This window comes from Pinus tabuliformis, chromosome 8 (genome assembly GCF_031772625.1).
Source record: "Pinus tabuliformis cultivar Carrire ecotype Pingquan chromosome 8, CPIR1, whole genome shotgun sequence".
Lineage (NCBI taxonomy): Eukaryota > Viridiplantae > Streptophyta > Pinopsida > Pinales > Pinaceae > Pinus > Pinus tabuliformis.
This window is the reverse complement of record NC_142294.1, coordinates 1,486,881,432-1,486,898,137: the sequence shown is the minus strand read 5'-3', so window position 1 is coordinate 1,486,898,137 and position 16,706 is coordinate 1,486,881,432. Positions and strand designations below refer to the sequence as shown.

Sequence of the window (16,706 nt, the reverse complement as noted above, 5' to 3'; positions counted from 1 at the left end):
AAGAAATGAATAGGGGAGGGATTGAGTCTCAAATCCCGATGGAATTCAAGAAATGAAGTATTCATGGGACTTGGCTAGTGGACGAAAAATGTCGCAGAAATGTATGGGCTTCTTTTTGGACTCCAATTGGCTAAAGATCAATATGTCTCCAAGATGGTGATTATGGGTGATTCCCTTATTACTATTCAACACCTTCAAAAGGGTTCTCTCCCCAAGAACAAGCATCTAATCATTTTTCTCAAGAGAATCTATAATATGTTGGATTCATTTTCTCAAGGGGCCTATTACCACATTTTAAGAAGTCAAAGCAAAGAGGCGGATGCACAGGCTAACCAAATATGTATCTTGGAAGCAAGTCAGTTTGTTGTCAGCGACTTGTCTGGAGAGAAGGTTATACCATGAAGAAATTCATCCAAGAAATTTTTCTTTCTCTCAACATTAGAGTTGTTGGATATATGCACATTGTGCATTACAATATGAAGGTTTCTACGACTCCTTATTTAATGCCCTGTCTCATTCATTATTTATAAACATGTGTTTATATTTTGGTGTCGAGGCCTGTCACCATGGATGAGGTGTCATATTGTGGGTATGCAGGCTATGCGCTCACTCATCCATCGCATGTAGCATCATATGAAACCCGAAAATCCTTTATTTTCTCGTCTGCCCTCGTACCAAGCTCTTTGAAGGATACATGGTGGGGAGATTTAATGAACGTCATTGTTGATTCGATCTCTAAGGTGTGGGAATTCTCAGGACTTAAGGTAGCATCCATGGCCGGTGTTAAAATGGAAAGCAAGCATGTATGAATTCGATGGTGTTTGTTTGTGAGGCAAGCCTTCCTTTCTAGTGGTCAATGGTAATTTCACGCCTTTGTAGACTCCAGAGACGTAAAGAACTCCTTCAAATGCATGAGCCCCTGCTCGGTGTTGGGATTTTACTCTGGTTGGACTCATTGAAAGAAAAAATCATGGTAATTCTATTGCCCGTTCCAGACTTAATTTTCCTCTTTCACGTAGTAAGAAGTTGGGAATGTTTCCTTTCTGGTGTGTTAATGGATTTTTTGGAATCACAAGAGGTTAGTTCTAAAGTTTCTCAAGAAGGTTTAGTAATTCTGTTAATCAAATTTGGGGCTTCTCCAACACTTGGGCGCTTCCAACTTTATTTTCTTTGACTAGAGAAATTATTTATTTGGGGACGTCAACAAGGGAGAAGCTTCAGACAATGCTGGACTAGTCGTTAATTGGTAGACTTTCATCAGTTTAGAATTCAATTACACTGTTACCTTAGTTCAGTTTGTTTCATTCTCTCTATAGGGAAGATGCCTTCTTTTCTACCTATTTGAGGCTCTTCTTGAACCTTGAGTATCTTGGTCATCCCTTTTCATTATTCACTCCCACCCCATTTTCTCCTCCTGGTCTTTATTTGCGCCATTTTGTCACTCAGTATCTCTAAATCTTAGTTCGTCCTTTTCTTCCTAACCCTTATGGAGAATAGGGTGTATATTCTTGTAGCCAAGGGATGCACAAGTCAATGCAATGTCTGTCCCCACCCCTCGTAGGTTGTTAATATGAGAATGGCTAACTTCAATTACATATTCATCATCAGTCAAATACTATCCTCCTTTTGGCAAAATAAATGCAAAAGCTCCAAGTAAAAGTGAACCAGCAAGAGGATGAGATTCGTTGTCAACTTATTGAATTGCAATCTTAGAGGAATTCCAAGGAACATCGCAACACAATAACAAATCTCTGTGTTTCCCCTTGGATAAGATGTTAATTGACCCTCTTCCATGACTTATGATCGGATTTTCTAAAATTATTTTTTTGTCTCATCAATTTTGTCATGCTTACAACTATAGAATGATTAGGAAAATGTATGTATCTCCTCTCCCTCTCAGCCCACCACCTCCTCCCTCCAACACCTCACTCCACCTTCCCCTTACCCCTCACCCCACCTCCCCTCCCTTTGGCCGCCCCGCCCACCCTACTCACCCCATGCTCCTCCATCTCCCTCTCATCCCACATACCCTCCACCTCCCCCTCCAACCACCTCCCTCTTCCATCTCACCCCACCTCCCCACTCTCCACCTCCCTCCACACCAACCACTCCTCTTTGTTCCACCTCCCCCTACCACTCCCTTTCTCCCTCTCATCCACCCCACCTGTCTTCCTCACTTGAACTCCCTCTCCCTCACACCCCACCTCCCTTGTCCTTCCTCTTCCTCCCACACACCCACGTCCATCCCCCACCTCTTACCCCTACCCTCCACCTTCACCTTGCCCCTCACCCCACCTCCCCAACTCTCCACCTCCCTCCCCACCAAACCACTCCTCCCTATCCCAACCCACCCCCTTTGCCACTCCCTTTCTCCCTCTCATTCACCCCACCTCCCTCTAACTCCTTCTCACTCTCAGCTCCCTTGCCCGTCCCTCTCCCTCTCCCTCTCACTCTCACTCTCACGCCACCTTCTCCTCCCCCTTCCCCTCACCCCACCACCTCCTCCCCTACTCCTCCCTCTCCCCACCCACCTTCTTAGCAACATCACTTTCAATTACAATACATATTATAGCTTACTGGATGAAGTTTTTGGGTTTTCATTTGGTTTTCTATTGAAAATCTTGTATTTTGGAACAAAATATAAACATTTCTCGAGTAGGCTGCCATTAGGCACAAAATTTAATACCAAATTTACTCATTTGTGTAACACACACACACACACACACACACACACACACACACACACACACACACACACACACATATATATATATTTGTTTTGAGTACGAACTTGGTCAACTAATGGGGATATGTGTTCACTACATAGGTTATTAACGAGGTAACAAATTTGCCAATAGTAAAAATTCTCGTCAAAATCGAGCAGAAATTTTGGGAAATTTAGGTTATAACTACTCTTTAAAAAATCAAATTCAAAAAAAAAAATTAGCTTCCAAACAAAATAATTATGGTAAAAAATGTTTTTTACTAATATTTCAGATTTGTATTTAACAAGTATTTCAGGTTTTAAATTCCGTACTGTATGGCTATTTACCTTGGCTGTCTTTTCATCTCATCGTTGCCTGTGTCTACGAGGTACTGTATGGCTATTTACTTTCGATGTCTTTTCATCTCATCGTTGCCTTTGTGTCTACGAGGTACAAACAACGCCAAAGTTAAGAGGCTGAAAATAAATAGCTTGTTATAGGGCATTATAAATAGCTTGCTAAGGCATTAATTGAGTCGAAATTGTATATGACTAGCATTTGCACCAGATGTTGCAAAGGAAACGCCGTAAGGCATAAATTGAAGAATACAAATACAACAAAAGAATACTTTGATAAAGAATAAAAATATATTGAACACTCAAATCAATGCCCCATTAACTAGAACCACTCAGTAGACATATCTATCAACATTAGGATTATACACAATGACCAAGAAATTTCCCATATACAAACAACACCTTCCACAACAACCTTTTGTCACATCCACTGCACCTCTTATTGCAAATTCAGGGAAGGGTGTTGCTCAAATTTCCCTATTAGGATTATTGACAAGAGAGAATGTTCAATGGTGGCAGACATTGTGAGTTCTAAATATGTGCACAGGCCACTTGGTTGTCTATTTGTTCAAACCATATTTTTGGTTTCTGATTTGATTTGGTCAATCCTTTATTGTATCTGCATCGTCTCAGATACAAAAACAAAAACAAACAACAAACAACAAAAACAAAAACAAACAACAACAACAACAACAACAAACAAAAACAAAAAACAAAAAACAAAAAACAAAAAACAAAAAGCAAAAAACAAAAAACAAAAAACAAAAAACAAAAAACAAAAAACAAAAAACAAAAAACAAAAAACAAAAAACAAAAAAACAAAATAAAAAAAACAAAAAAAAACAAAACAAAAAAACAAAAAAACAAAACAAAACAAAACAAAATGAAACTACATATTTTGTTGTTGATTTAACACAACACAACTCTCTTCAGTGGGCATGGTATTGCAAACATTTCTATCTGCCAACACTCCACTAGATACTCTCTGTGATCTATGCCACACATGCGCCACGATCTTCATCATTGGACACTTAGTTGCAGACACTCCTACTTGCGAACACTCAACTGGATACTCTCTACGCCACACAGGTGTCATGGTTGACACACCCTTCTTCAGCAGTCACTCAGTTGCAGACATTCTTATCTGCCAACACTCCACTTGAGCTACGCCACATAGTTGTCACGGTGGACACAATCTTCATCATCGGACATTCGGTTGCAGATGCTCCTATCTGCCAACACTCCACTAGATCTACACCACACATGTGTCACAATCTTCATCATCAAACACTTAGTTGCAGATACTCTCGTATGCCAACACTCCACTGGACCTATGCCACACAGGCATAACGATCGACACAACCTTCATCAGTGGACACTCCATTAGAAACAACGCTCTCCAACAACGTCAATAATAGGGAAGACTCCACTTGCCCTTCACAACCACCGAGCCATCTTGTAGCCCTTCACACAACAGAGCTCACATCTCTGCACACCATCGAGGTTACAATTTTGACTCCGAGCTCACATGCTCCTAGGCCCAGTCAGTGGCTCTGGCTCCACACTTGCTCAAAGATTCACTAGCCATACACGCTAGCTACACACAGATTCCCCACTGTATTCTCCAGGCAAAGGCAACCACGTTTTCTCCCACATCGCAGCCATTCGAGATCTCTTGACTGAATTCAAATTTTGGATTACCACGGACTTGATGTGAAGCTTGGCATGAACATAAAATTCCATTGCCAGTTGCCAGAATTCCCACGGATTTTTCCGTTTCCATGGGTGGATAACACCTGCTTTAATCTCCCTTAAAATAAACATTCACTCTCACAAAATTCCTTAATGGACATTCATTTGATGTCGTCCACCTCTACCTCACCGCATCATACTGCAGCGCGATAATGCGGCTTCACGCCTCTTCCTAGCTTGGAATCCAACGCCAAACACTCATGATTCCTTTCGAACACCAGGCACCACCAGCAATTGACTGAATGACCTGTTGCAATGTAGCGACGAGATGTGTGTTGTCTTCACACAACAAACATGTCCAACACACTTCCTCACCACAACCGCTTCAACTCAAAACAACGACAAGGCTCAAAGCCTTTCCTCCCATACGCTCATGCAACACGAAACCTTCAACTACGTTCCCAACTGTGCTCACCACTAAACAACATTTAAACACAGATTACCGGCTGCACAGATTCACTCTGGACAGTGGCAGTGTCCATAGGCAACGACAACTCCACGATGCTACTCTACGCATAGCAGGCCGAACAACACAACAACACACTAAGGTCGATCTGCCACTTTCCAAGACAGTCGCCACACACAGTGCTCTCAGGGGGATCACAACAGTGCAACAACACGACTCACTACCTCTTCACACTGCTCAACACCATCGAGCTTACTCGAACTAGCTTCGATACGAGTTGATGGAACAAGGAAGACTATTCAAGAGAGCTTGATCATTTCATTCACAAACATGAAAATTTATACATCCTGGCTATCGTAGAAACTACTACAACTGTCATTATTTCTTCAACTGCTCTTGCCTCCGATACCAGTTGATGGAACTGGGAAGACTCTCCAAGAGAGCTTGATTATTTCACTCAAAAACATGAAAATTTAAACATCTTCGTTGTCGTAAAAACTACAACAATCATTCACACACATGAGATTTTATATATCCTGGCTGTCGTAGAAACTACAACAACTATCATTATTTCATCAATTACTCTTGCCTCCTATACTAGTTGATGGAAATGGGAAAACTCACCAAAAGAACTTGATCATTTCATTCACAAACATGAAAATTTATACATCTTAGCTGTCGTAGAAACTACAACAACTGTCATTATTTCTTCAACTACTCTTGCCAACTCCACCACTTGCCGCCGACTGCCATCTACCACCATTATAAAAACAAGATTTGCCAGTATCTTGATTAATACTCTATAAGTATCATGTTTCATATCTAATATTTATTAAGTAAAACTTTAATATCCCATTGAGTACACATTATTTCCAAAAACAAAAGTTATTTTAACTTCGATGTGAGAAAGGAATGATACATATGTTGTTCAATTACGATGGTAGATAGCCTTAATCTTGTTAACGTCTTTGTGTCACTACCTAAATATCTACTTACCCCCAAGTTGTTATATTTATCTATCACTTTCATTACTACACAAATCACAAATTAGAAAGATATGCAGATTTACTATTTTAATTGTTTTAAAATATAATATATAATTGTTTTAAATTATAAAATATGTTTAAACTAAAATTATCCCACAAGTGGAAATTATTGAGAGAAATTTCCATTTCCAGATAAAATAACATTGGTAGAGGACTTTTTTATCATGATAAAAGATTTTTTATCATGTCTAACGGGTAGATACTCCATCCACCATTAGTATCCACCTCATCCATCATTAATATCCACTTAAAATATTGAACAAAATAAAAATTCTTCTCACAATTATATCCCAAAATTCCTTATTATATCCCAAAACTTCTCTTAATATGGACCATTGTGGAAATCCATACTTTCTCATATAGAGAGGAAATTTTCAACACAAGGTAAAAGCCTTAAAAATGATAAAAGCAATCCTCCTAATTCTCGAGTCTACATAAAATTGATTCCGTTGTTGGTTTATTTCTTTGTTGTTGACTCGAATACCAATGGTTTTGGTTCAAGGGAATAGGGGTATGGGGATTTTTGGTTTTCTCAACTCATGTGTAATGTCATCCGATGTTGGAGGTCGTGCAGGGAGGTCTGATTTTCAACTCTACATAAAATTTCTTTAATATTATATATATATATATATATATATATACTTTAATAAAAAATATATATTTTCGACGCTCCATCTATTCTCATCACTCCTAATTCCACACCCAAGGTGACCTGGATGTAAGCGGTTGAATTATGGATACAAGGTACCTGAGGAGTCTAGCAAGGTAAACATCGTTTTGGAGCTGTATCCCCTAACACAGTAGCACATTTTATCCCCTTCTTGATCAACACAAGGTCTTGATAAGCCAAAAGTGTTTCTGTTCATTGTTAGAAACATAAACCAGACCCCAAGCATAGGTAAGTTCTTGATCTCCTTCACGATCTAGAATGATCCCCCTTGCACCTGCCTCCCATAGCAACCATAGGGTTTTACTGCTTAACTTCAAATAATTTATGCATTTTTATCTTCTCAGGTGTTAGTATGTACAAACAAATGCCTAGTTGACTTGTACAGACATCCCTGGTGTGACTTACTTGTTTGTTTTGTAATTTTTATGAAAGTGCCCAATGTAGAGGCACCATTCTGTTGCAAGAAATAAAAATGTTAGGTGTTAGAAGAATAACATGTAAAATATATGTTAGCTAATATTTTTCCCTGCGTCATTATCTGCATAGAAATAAGACTAAGGCTAATAATAATTGCCTTCATTTAATGATGTATGGCTAAATTTCTCCTCTGTAAATTTTATGTAGGATTTTACATACTAAATTTTTCTGTACGATTTGTTAATTATTTCTTTTATCCAAAATTCTGTCTTTATGAATTATGTTGCATTTGTATCTTCCATTGCCAAGTGGGGTGAATAGAGAAGATTATTAAATTTTTAGTGGTGATTTTCTTCTGTAGATTGTACATTTTCAGCGCCTGGATAGGTCCAAGGAAGACGATTTTTGTTTGGAACTGTAAGTGATTTGAACCTTGGTATTTGTAATTATATAGAGGGAGGGAATTATTTTTTATTTATATCTTAAAAGTTAAGGGACAATGGTGGCTTATTTATAGTCATGGTTTGTAACTCTTGTAGCTCAAAGCTCTCTACTTATGACGATGTTGTGGAGAGAGTTGCACAGCAACTTGATTTGGACGATCCCTCAAAAATCCGTCTCACAGCACATAATTGCTACTCACAGCAACCAGAGCCTCAACCCATCAGATTCAGAGGTGTAGATCACTTAAGTGATATGTTAATACATTATAATCAGGTACACATCACATGCTTTTATTTATTCAAAAATAGAAGTAAATTTGTAGGTATATTTTCAGATTTTTGAAAGTGAAACTCTATTATGTGCCAGCTCTTCAATGTACTGAGTTATGGATGGTTGTTTTTGACAGACTTCTGACATCTTGTATTATGAAATTCTCGATATCCCTCTTCCAGAGCTGCAAGGGCTAAAAACTTTGAAGGTTGCTTTCCATCATTCAACAAAAGATGAGGTGAGCAAAATATTAGGACTAGTTTGATTGTGCAGTGTAGGAGCTGCATGTAGAATGCTATACTTGCAGCATCAATTTTTTGTTATGTGATTGATGTTTTTTAGCTTTATAACAGGTATCTGTGCACAGCATTAGATTGCCCAAACAGAGTACTGTTGGTGATGTTATCAATGAACTTAAGACAAAGGTTTTTTACATTCACTTTTCTTTTTAATTCCCCATTGCTTTTGTACATTCTTGGATGTATGTGTAGTGCATGAATTGTCATTTTGTGGTAATTTCGAACTTGGTCAACACATGATATCAATGTCAAGTTTAATATTTGAATTTTTAACAATAACATTATGTGGAGATGTGGTATTCTTTCTAAACAATTGTGTTAATTCATTTTATTTGGTATACAATCAATTTTCAATTTCTGTGGATTGACTTTATATGTTAATTTGCTTTCTGCACTGTAATGTTTTGTCTGCTTACGTACAAGGGAGCTTGTTCAGTGACATGCCAATGTTTTATTGTGGATGTTACTTATGAATAGACACTGTTACTTGTCATTGCTGACTACAAGTTATTATTAGCAAGTTATTATTTGCTACTTGAAGCTTGCAAGGCAGAAATTATGATAACAAGAAAAGAGAATAAATAAAATAGGAAGGACTCAAAACTTGCTGTAATTCAAAGCGTGTAGCTTCACACTCAATTTCCATTTACCTTCCACCACAACTTCTGCTTCAACTTGAATATGAGCAAATTCTGCAGCTTTTGGTTATGCTTGAAGCCTTGATTTCTTTGATGGAAATTAAGCAATGTTAAAAACAACACCATGCCACAAGATCAATCAAAGCCTATAAACTCAAAGCTTCTAAATTTCAACCTTCTCTTAAAGGACTTTCTAATTCCTCTCGTTTATGCTGCAACTTCTCTCGTTCTCTCCTGTGACCCTTACACATACAAGGCATAAATGCCAAATCAAAAGCATTCATATTAGACAAAGAGAAAATAATTTCCCTCGGATGACTCAACCTGTATAATTGCAAAACCATCGAAAATAAGTGGACCCAAACAAGTAAAAATGAAAAAATCAAATGACCATATTACAAATGTAAGGCCACACAGAGACATGAAATGTTAAAACCCACCATCTGATACCATTTTTATTCCAGAGGGAAACGCCTTATGGCGTAAAAATAAAAATAGATTGTAAAATTACATTATTCCAATATTTAAACACATCGTCTTACTTTTCGCACACATTTATTTTTCTTTCATGAGATTAAGCAGCTGATAATTTAAATGCCTATGATGTCAACTTTTCCCAAGGTTAACCCTGCCCTTTTCTCTTTCAAGTGTCTACAAATATTTGGTACCTTTTCTTTATGATTCAAAGTGCAGCATTCTTCATTTATGGTTTTTATTGCAGATTTTCTGGTTTCCTTTCTATTTATGAGCCTAATGAATACTAAACGTTTCAAACATTTTGTGGACTTCTTGTCACTTCCTTCTATGGAAGAAACGGAAGCAATAAGAACCATAACAGAAACATGAAACATGCAACTTATTTTGAGAACACCTTGATGGAAAATGTATTTAGTCGCCTTTTCAAACAGATTAGAATGAAAATCATGGAGCAATACAGCTCAGTTACAATCCTAAGGTCACTTTATTTTGTTTCGTAGTATTTAAACAGTTTAATTACTTTGAACTTATGCAGGTTCTAGATTCTCTCTTTGTATTCAAAGGGTATGGAAAAAAGTTAGAAAAGAGTTAACTGTAACTTTTTTCAGGTTTGATAGATACATGAAATTTATAATTTATATAAAAATGTAATTGATATTAAAATAGAATTTATTGTTTATTATAACATAGTTATAAATTTATTAAAGAATTATAGTTTAAGTGGTTTGGTAAATAATTCATTTCTTTACTTAGATAAGTTTAAGTCTCTAAGAACATCTTGTCACTGGTCATTCGTGACATTTATAAAATAGCTTTATCTGGTGTAATCTTCAGAGCCAATATTTCAAAATTATTAAATCTCCAAAATATTCTCATTATTCTAATAAAAAGCCACAAATATGTAAGTTTAAATCTCTAAAAATATGTTGTAACTAATCCCTTATAACATTTTTATAAACTAACTTTATCTAATGTAATCTTGACAGCAAATATTTTAAAGTTACTAATTCTTCCCAAAAAATCCCAGTACTCTAATAAGAAAAATCACAAATCCACTTATTTTTTTCCATTCTTATACACCATAATAATTTACAGGTCTCTCAACCAGTGGAAACTTGTAACTTTATATTTTTGGTTGCACTCGTTACTAAGCAAATTCAAATAGCAAAGCAAAGAAAGTGGAAATTAGCAACTGTATATTTTTGGTTGCACTCATTACCAAGCAAAATGAATACTAATACAAGTAATGTTAATACTTAATATTATGCAATTAGTCAAACTCTTTCATAATTGTGTTGCTATATTTCAGTTGGATTGCCAGTGACATATGCCTCAGCATTAAATCAGATTCAATTTTTTGTTCTCTGTATTCTGAATTTCATCTGTTTTCTTGGTTTGTTAATTTTTCTTGATGGACAAAGGATTATATGGAATGTATAGAAATCGTAGAATTCGCAATCCCTTCATTTATTTCTAGGTATTTAGGGATTTGTATGCATATTTTAATATGCAGTCAATATTGTTTTAGAAATCTGAGCCTGTATATATCTAGCTATTGAATTTTCTGTTATGCATTTAAACGATAAAGCACAGATTCCAAATTCAGATCAGGTTAAGATGCTCTCTGAAAAAGCACATATTCCAATTGCAGCCACTGGATTAAAATAATGTGTCTACGAGGTACAAACAACACCAAAGTTAAGAGGCTGAAAATAAATAGCTTGTTATAGGGCATTATAAATAGCTTGCTAAGGCATTAATTGAGTCGAAATTGTATATGATTATTGTTCAATTTTAACTTTTGTTTTGGCAAAATCGAAACAAAATCGAATCGTGAACATATATCGCTGTCACCCAATTAAATGAATGCCCTAGAGTATGCTAAATATTTACTGTATGCTGAATATTTACTGCCCCCTTAAGATGGTGGTAACCGATTAAACGGAAACAGGATATTTAAATTCCGTATACATGTGTTTTCCACGTGTAAATTTCATAAATAGTCCTTTTGGGTTTGATAAGATAAAGCTTATAACGATGGGTTGAATATATAAACCGTATAAATTATAAAGGTTTTCAGGTTTGATAAATTAAGGTTTATAACGATGATTTTAATATATAAACAATATAAATTATAGAAGGTTTTTTTAAGTTTATAATTTATAATATTTAAATAAGATAAATTATAAAATGACTTTTTTAAAAAATTTATGGGAGGAGTTTGAGCAATTATTTATGGGAATTATATTATTTTATAATAAATATATAAATTAAAAAATTATTGGAATGATTTTTAAGATTTTGATAAAATTATATAAAATTTAAATGAGGATTTTTTCAAATTATAAATACAATATAATTAATTTAATAAATTAAATGGTTGTTATTATTGAATTTATTATTGAGAGGAAATTGGAGAAAACAAAAATATTTGAATAATATAAACTAGAAAAAAATTTAAAAACTCAAACTAATAAAATGGATTAATGATAATTATAATAATTTTAAAAAATAATAATAATATAAAATCATTAAATTTATGTATAGTTAATAAATAAATGAAATGAATTTTATTTTTTTTTAGTCAATTTTGTTTAAAATTTGGTAGATATTTTTTAAAACTACAAGTTTAGGTTGTTAAATTCACAAAAAAAAAATTGTTTGATTTGCAAAATTCTTGTAACATACTCGGGAACCTCACATGTAAAAGCAGGGAGTTACAATTTTTTATACAAATTACCCACAAGTAATTATCCAAATCACAACTCCACATTCCTCATTAACCATTAGATATAATGTTCATTAGTACATAAAGTAAATTGCAATAGAGGACAGTAAGTTGCATATCCATTGACAACCACTGTTGTAGTATATTAACATAAAATGTCTCATGAACCTTGCATCCATTTCATGATTTCCTTAACCATATTAATTAACCACATACTTGACATTATGATTATCACATCAAATAAGGAATCATCATCATCAAGGATTCAACATCATCAAACTGACACAATAAGCAATCACATCATTGAACACCGATATACCCTGGAAACCCCGTAGGGTGAAAACCAACAAACGTTTAATCTTATTATTAAACGCTCGTGAGGGTTTTCATCCCTTATCCATTGTTATAAAATATTACAATGAAATATCATTCAAATGTCACATAACTAGCTAAAAACTATTACATTTTCCATGAAACCCTTTACCTACATATCACCACTGTCTACATCCTAGTGGCATGATTTTTCTATCAATGTACAATCCCGCGACTCGTACTCATGAGCGTGGGCCATTAGTTCTTTACCTACCACAATGTTAAACATCATTTTTCCTTGGCACAAACTGCCATCATTTCCTGTCATTGTTGTCGTCAACAAGCTTTGGCAACAAGATTAGATACAATATTAATCAATCAATAATCAACCTCTAAAGGTGATCCTTTAACATCTACTCATGTGCATGAATTGTAAATATATATCACAACGCGCTTCTTTTAACAACGTCGTGCACAAACAATTATCAAGCATGTCATAATAAATAACTAATACATTTATTCAAGTAAATACTTCTTTTACTTTCCATAATTCTTACTCACACTAATGCATATTTCTCTTCAAATTATCTAACCCAATAGTTCTAAAAATCCATGTTCCTCTTTACAATATATAACACAATAGTTATATCTTCATACATATAATAAACTATTGTTTCTATGCTTTTGCATATGTGTTCTTTTCACATAGTTGTTTTTCAAGAACTCAACATAGTTTCTCTATCATTTATGTACAAAGTTATCATGCATTTGTTTCCATGAAAGTATCATAACGAAGTCCTCATGCATTTGTTTTCAACAAAGTATCATAATCAACCTTTCTTTTACGTATAAGAACTAAGATAATAATAACGATAACCGTTTATGCATTAAACCATGCAAATAAATCAAACTACCCAATATGCAACAACCAAATCCTCTACCTTTTTACTCATCAAAACATGTAACTTTTGCAAACTCTTGCAAAGGGATTAACACCATTAACTTATCTTTCATGCATAAAAAGATATATTCTTTCCAAAGAAGGTTCCTATGACCTATCTTTGTGCATTTTATCTATGCATAGGTTATTATATTCTCTCATAACTAAGTATTGTTTTTCAAGAGAACTCTCTACAATATTTTACAAATTACCCACTTAAATCTAAATTCACTTCCAGGAAAAAGACTACCAAACCCCTTTTTAAGAAAAGAGAGTTCATCCTATCTTTTCTTACATAAACACATATACATAGACAATAAATGTTACTTATATTTTAATGTTGCAAATATATATAATAACCATCTCTTCTCTACGAAGAAAATATATATATATAATAATCAATATTTATCTACATGCGGTAATATATTTTCTTTACGAGAGGAATATATAACCTTAATCTACATGTAGTAATATATTAAATTACCCATACTAAGGTTATTTAAGTAAAAACCCTCTTTAGGTTATTCAAGTAAAAACCCTATTTTCTTTACCAAGAGGAATATTTAATCTTATATGTACTAATACATTTTCTTTACCAAGAAAATATAAAACAACAATCTCCTCAAGAACTTTAGATTTCTCATACATCTCTTCTCAAGAAGATATCTTGGGTACTTAGCAAGAACCTTGTGTAATTTTATCCCAAAGAAATAATAAAGCTACTTAATTTTTAACACTCTCAAGAAAATCACAAAACTACTTAGCTTTTATTGTACATAAACTAAGCAACAAATATTTTCAAGAGGACTTATATTCTTGCAATATTTTAATACATAGAAACTTTGTGCATAAACTAAGCAACACATATTTTCAAGAGACTTATATTCCTGCAATATTTTAATACATAGAAACTTTGCAATACCTGGCAATCATAACCAAACTATACTTTTTGCACTAAAATAAGGAATTTACTTTAAAGAACATGGACATTATTAACCATATCTTTCTGTGCACATAAACAAAGAATATTTCAAAAGATTAACTTATCTTTTTCAGTTGCACCACCACAAGCCTTCCAAAATAAAACATGAATCATGCAGGCCACTCTCTCAATAATTCAATGTGGATAGGCTCAGTCAAGTATTAGATGACAACACTCATGAGTCATGCGATTCTCAGATTCTTCCAAATTCTGGCGTCTGTGAAATTTGATAACAAGTTTCTCCCGATCTTTTTTTTCACTTGGCGGTGGTCACTTTCACATAAAGACTTTGATTCCCCGCTTCACAATGATATCTCTCACTCTAATAATCAATGGTGGCTCTTAAGACGTAACCACAACTCCTTCCAACTCGCCGCTAATATGATAGTTCTCTCCTTTCTTGATCTCATCCTCATTCAGTTATAACTAATTCGTAACTCTTTTACAATTATTATTTCATAACTGTTTTGATTTTACTTTGAGTTATTTTAGGGATGTTATAATTCTAATGACTTTGGGAATTTTTGGGCTGTTGAATTTATTTATGCATTCAAAATTGCATTTTAAACAACAAAAAAATTCAATCTTGCTCTATAGCTCAATCTTTCCAAAAAAAAGATTTTTGTCTATTAATTAGAATTTGTCATAAATTTATATATAAATTATCCATTTAAGAGTAGAAGAATATAAAGAACAACAATAATTCAAATCTATTTCCGGAAGTTTTTGATATTCCCACTTTTTTATGGTTTTAGTTAACTTATAGTTTTTTTACTTTACATGAAATTTATCATAACTTTGGCATAATGTATTGCATAATAAAATTTTATATGTTGATCTTTATATATATATATATATATTTGAGATAAAAAAACATTAACTTTTGCTCTTAGCCTAGTTACAATATAACACAACACCCCAAAAGAATATATATGTATATATATATATATATATAAATATATAAGAAATAAAAATATAATTATAAAAAATAATAATTATAAATACTAAAATATAAAAAAAATTATAATATATAGTTTTCCAATTTCAATATAAAAATTAGAGAGATTTATAAAAATAAAATTAATTTTTTTATAAAAAAGTTGCACTTATTTTTTATATTACTATTAAAATAATAATTTTATAATATAATGATTATAGTTAGCTTAAAGGGTTAATTTAATTGGTTAGTTGAGTTCTATTGTTAAGAACATTTTTGTTATTAAAAAGTTAATGGTTCAATTCTTTCAATACTGGTTCAATTTTTTCAACGTTCTTTGGATCAAGATCCTTGATTGAGTTGACTGATAATAATCCCTTAAAATAGATCTACTTAATACAAATATTTTATAGATACAGTAATAAAATCTTATAAATATAAATACAAATATAAAATCTTATAAATATAAAGAGAATAATTACGAACCATTATAAATAATATAAAATATAAATTTTTTATTATTTTTTGGAGAATAGAATTGCATAATTACTCTTATAACCTATGTGTGTACACTCATAATAATATAAAATATAAATTTTTTATTATTTTTTGGAGAATAGAATTGCATAATTACTCTTATAACCTATGTGTGTACACTAATATAATGATATGATATGTGGGTAAGACTGCTGCTGGGACCTTTTAAATGGAATCCTGGAATGTAATGGAAATATTAGCAGTCTACGCGTAGGCTACTTGGGCTAAATATACAACCTACGAAGAAGTCGATGAAGAGTCTACACGTATTTAAAAGAAAAGTTGAAGAAGATATCACATTCTATCACATTGATCTCGGTCGTAATTAATTTTTTTCGGACTCGTAATTAAATTGTTTTTGGTTATTTTTTATTTTATTTTATTACGTGACTACTGGTACAGCTCATATTATCATGATGCAGTGTTGTTGTGCGCGAATCTTTTTATTAACCACTGTTAAGGGTGTATTACACTCATTTGGATCCGGGACCACCTAATTATGAAAACGTTAAACGTTGATAGACCGCGCGCGTGCGCTCCAAATATTGGATCCTGCCTGGTCCGGAACGAAGTTGCCCAATGGCCAGTCGATATGAATGATAGACATCACGCGTTATTATAACTGAAGATTTGTAATTCTCTAGCGTTTCCATTTCCGGCAATAAATAAATGAAATTAGGGTTTTTATATAATCTTCCACTCAACTTTGAGGAATGGAATTGCATGTTTATTTCTAGAGCCTATTAATATCGGGATAAGACCCTTTTTTGTGGACCTTTTAAATGTAATC

At 33.6% G+C, this 16,706-nt stretch overlaps 1 protein-coding gene across 1 annotated transcript; it reads left to right on the top strand.

Annotated features, from left to right (window-relative positions):
* The first annotated feature begins 566 nt into the window (after positions 1-566).
* On the top strand, positions 567-11,148 carry LOC149241446 (ubiquitin C-terminal hydrolase 13-like). Its single transcript, XM_089370548.1, has 6 exons — positions 567-803; positions 7,714-7,769; positions 7,892-8,069; positions 8,203-8,304; positions 8,420-8,491; positions 11,074-11,148. The coding sequence occupies exons 1-6, from the start codon at positions 567-569 to the stop codon at positions 11,146-11,148; spliced, it is 720 nt and encodes a 239-aa protein (XP_089226674.1).
* The last annotated feature ends 5,558 nt before the right edge of the window (positions 11,149-16,706 follow it).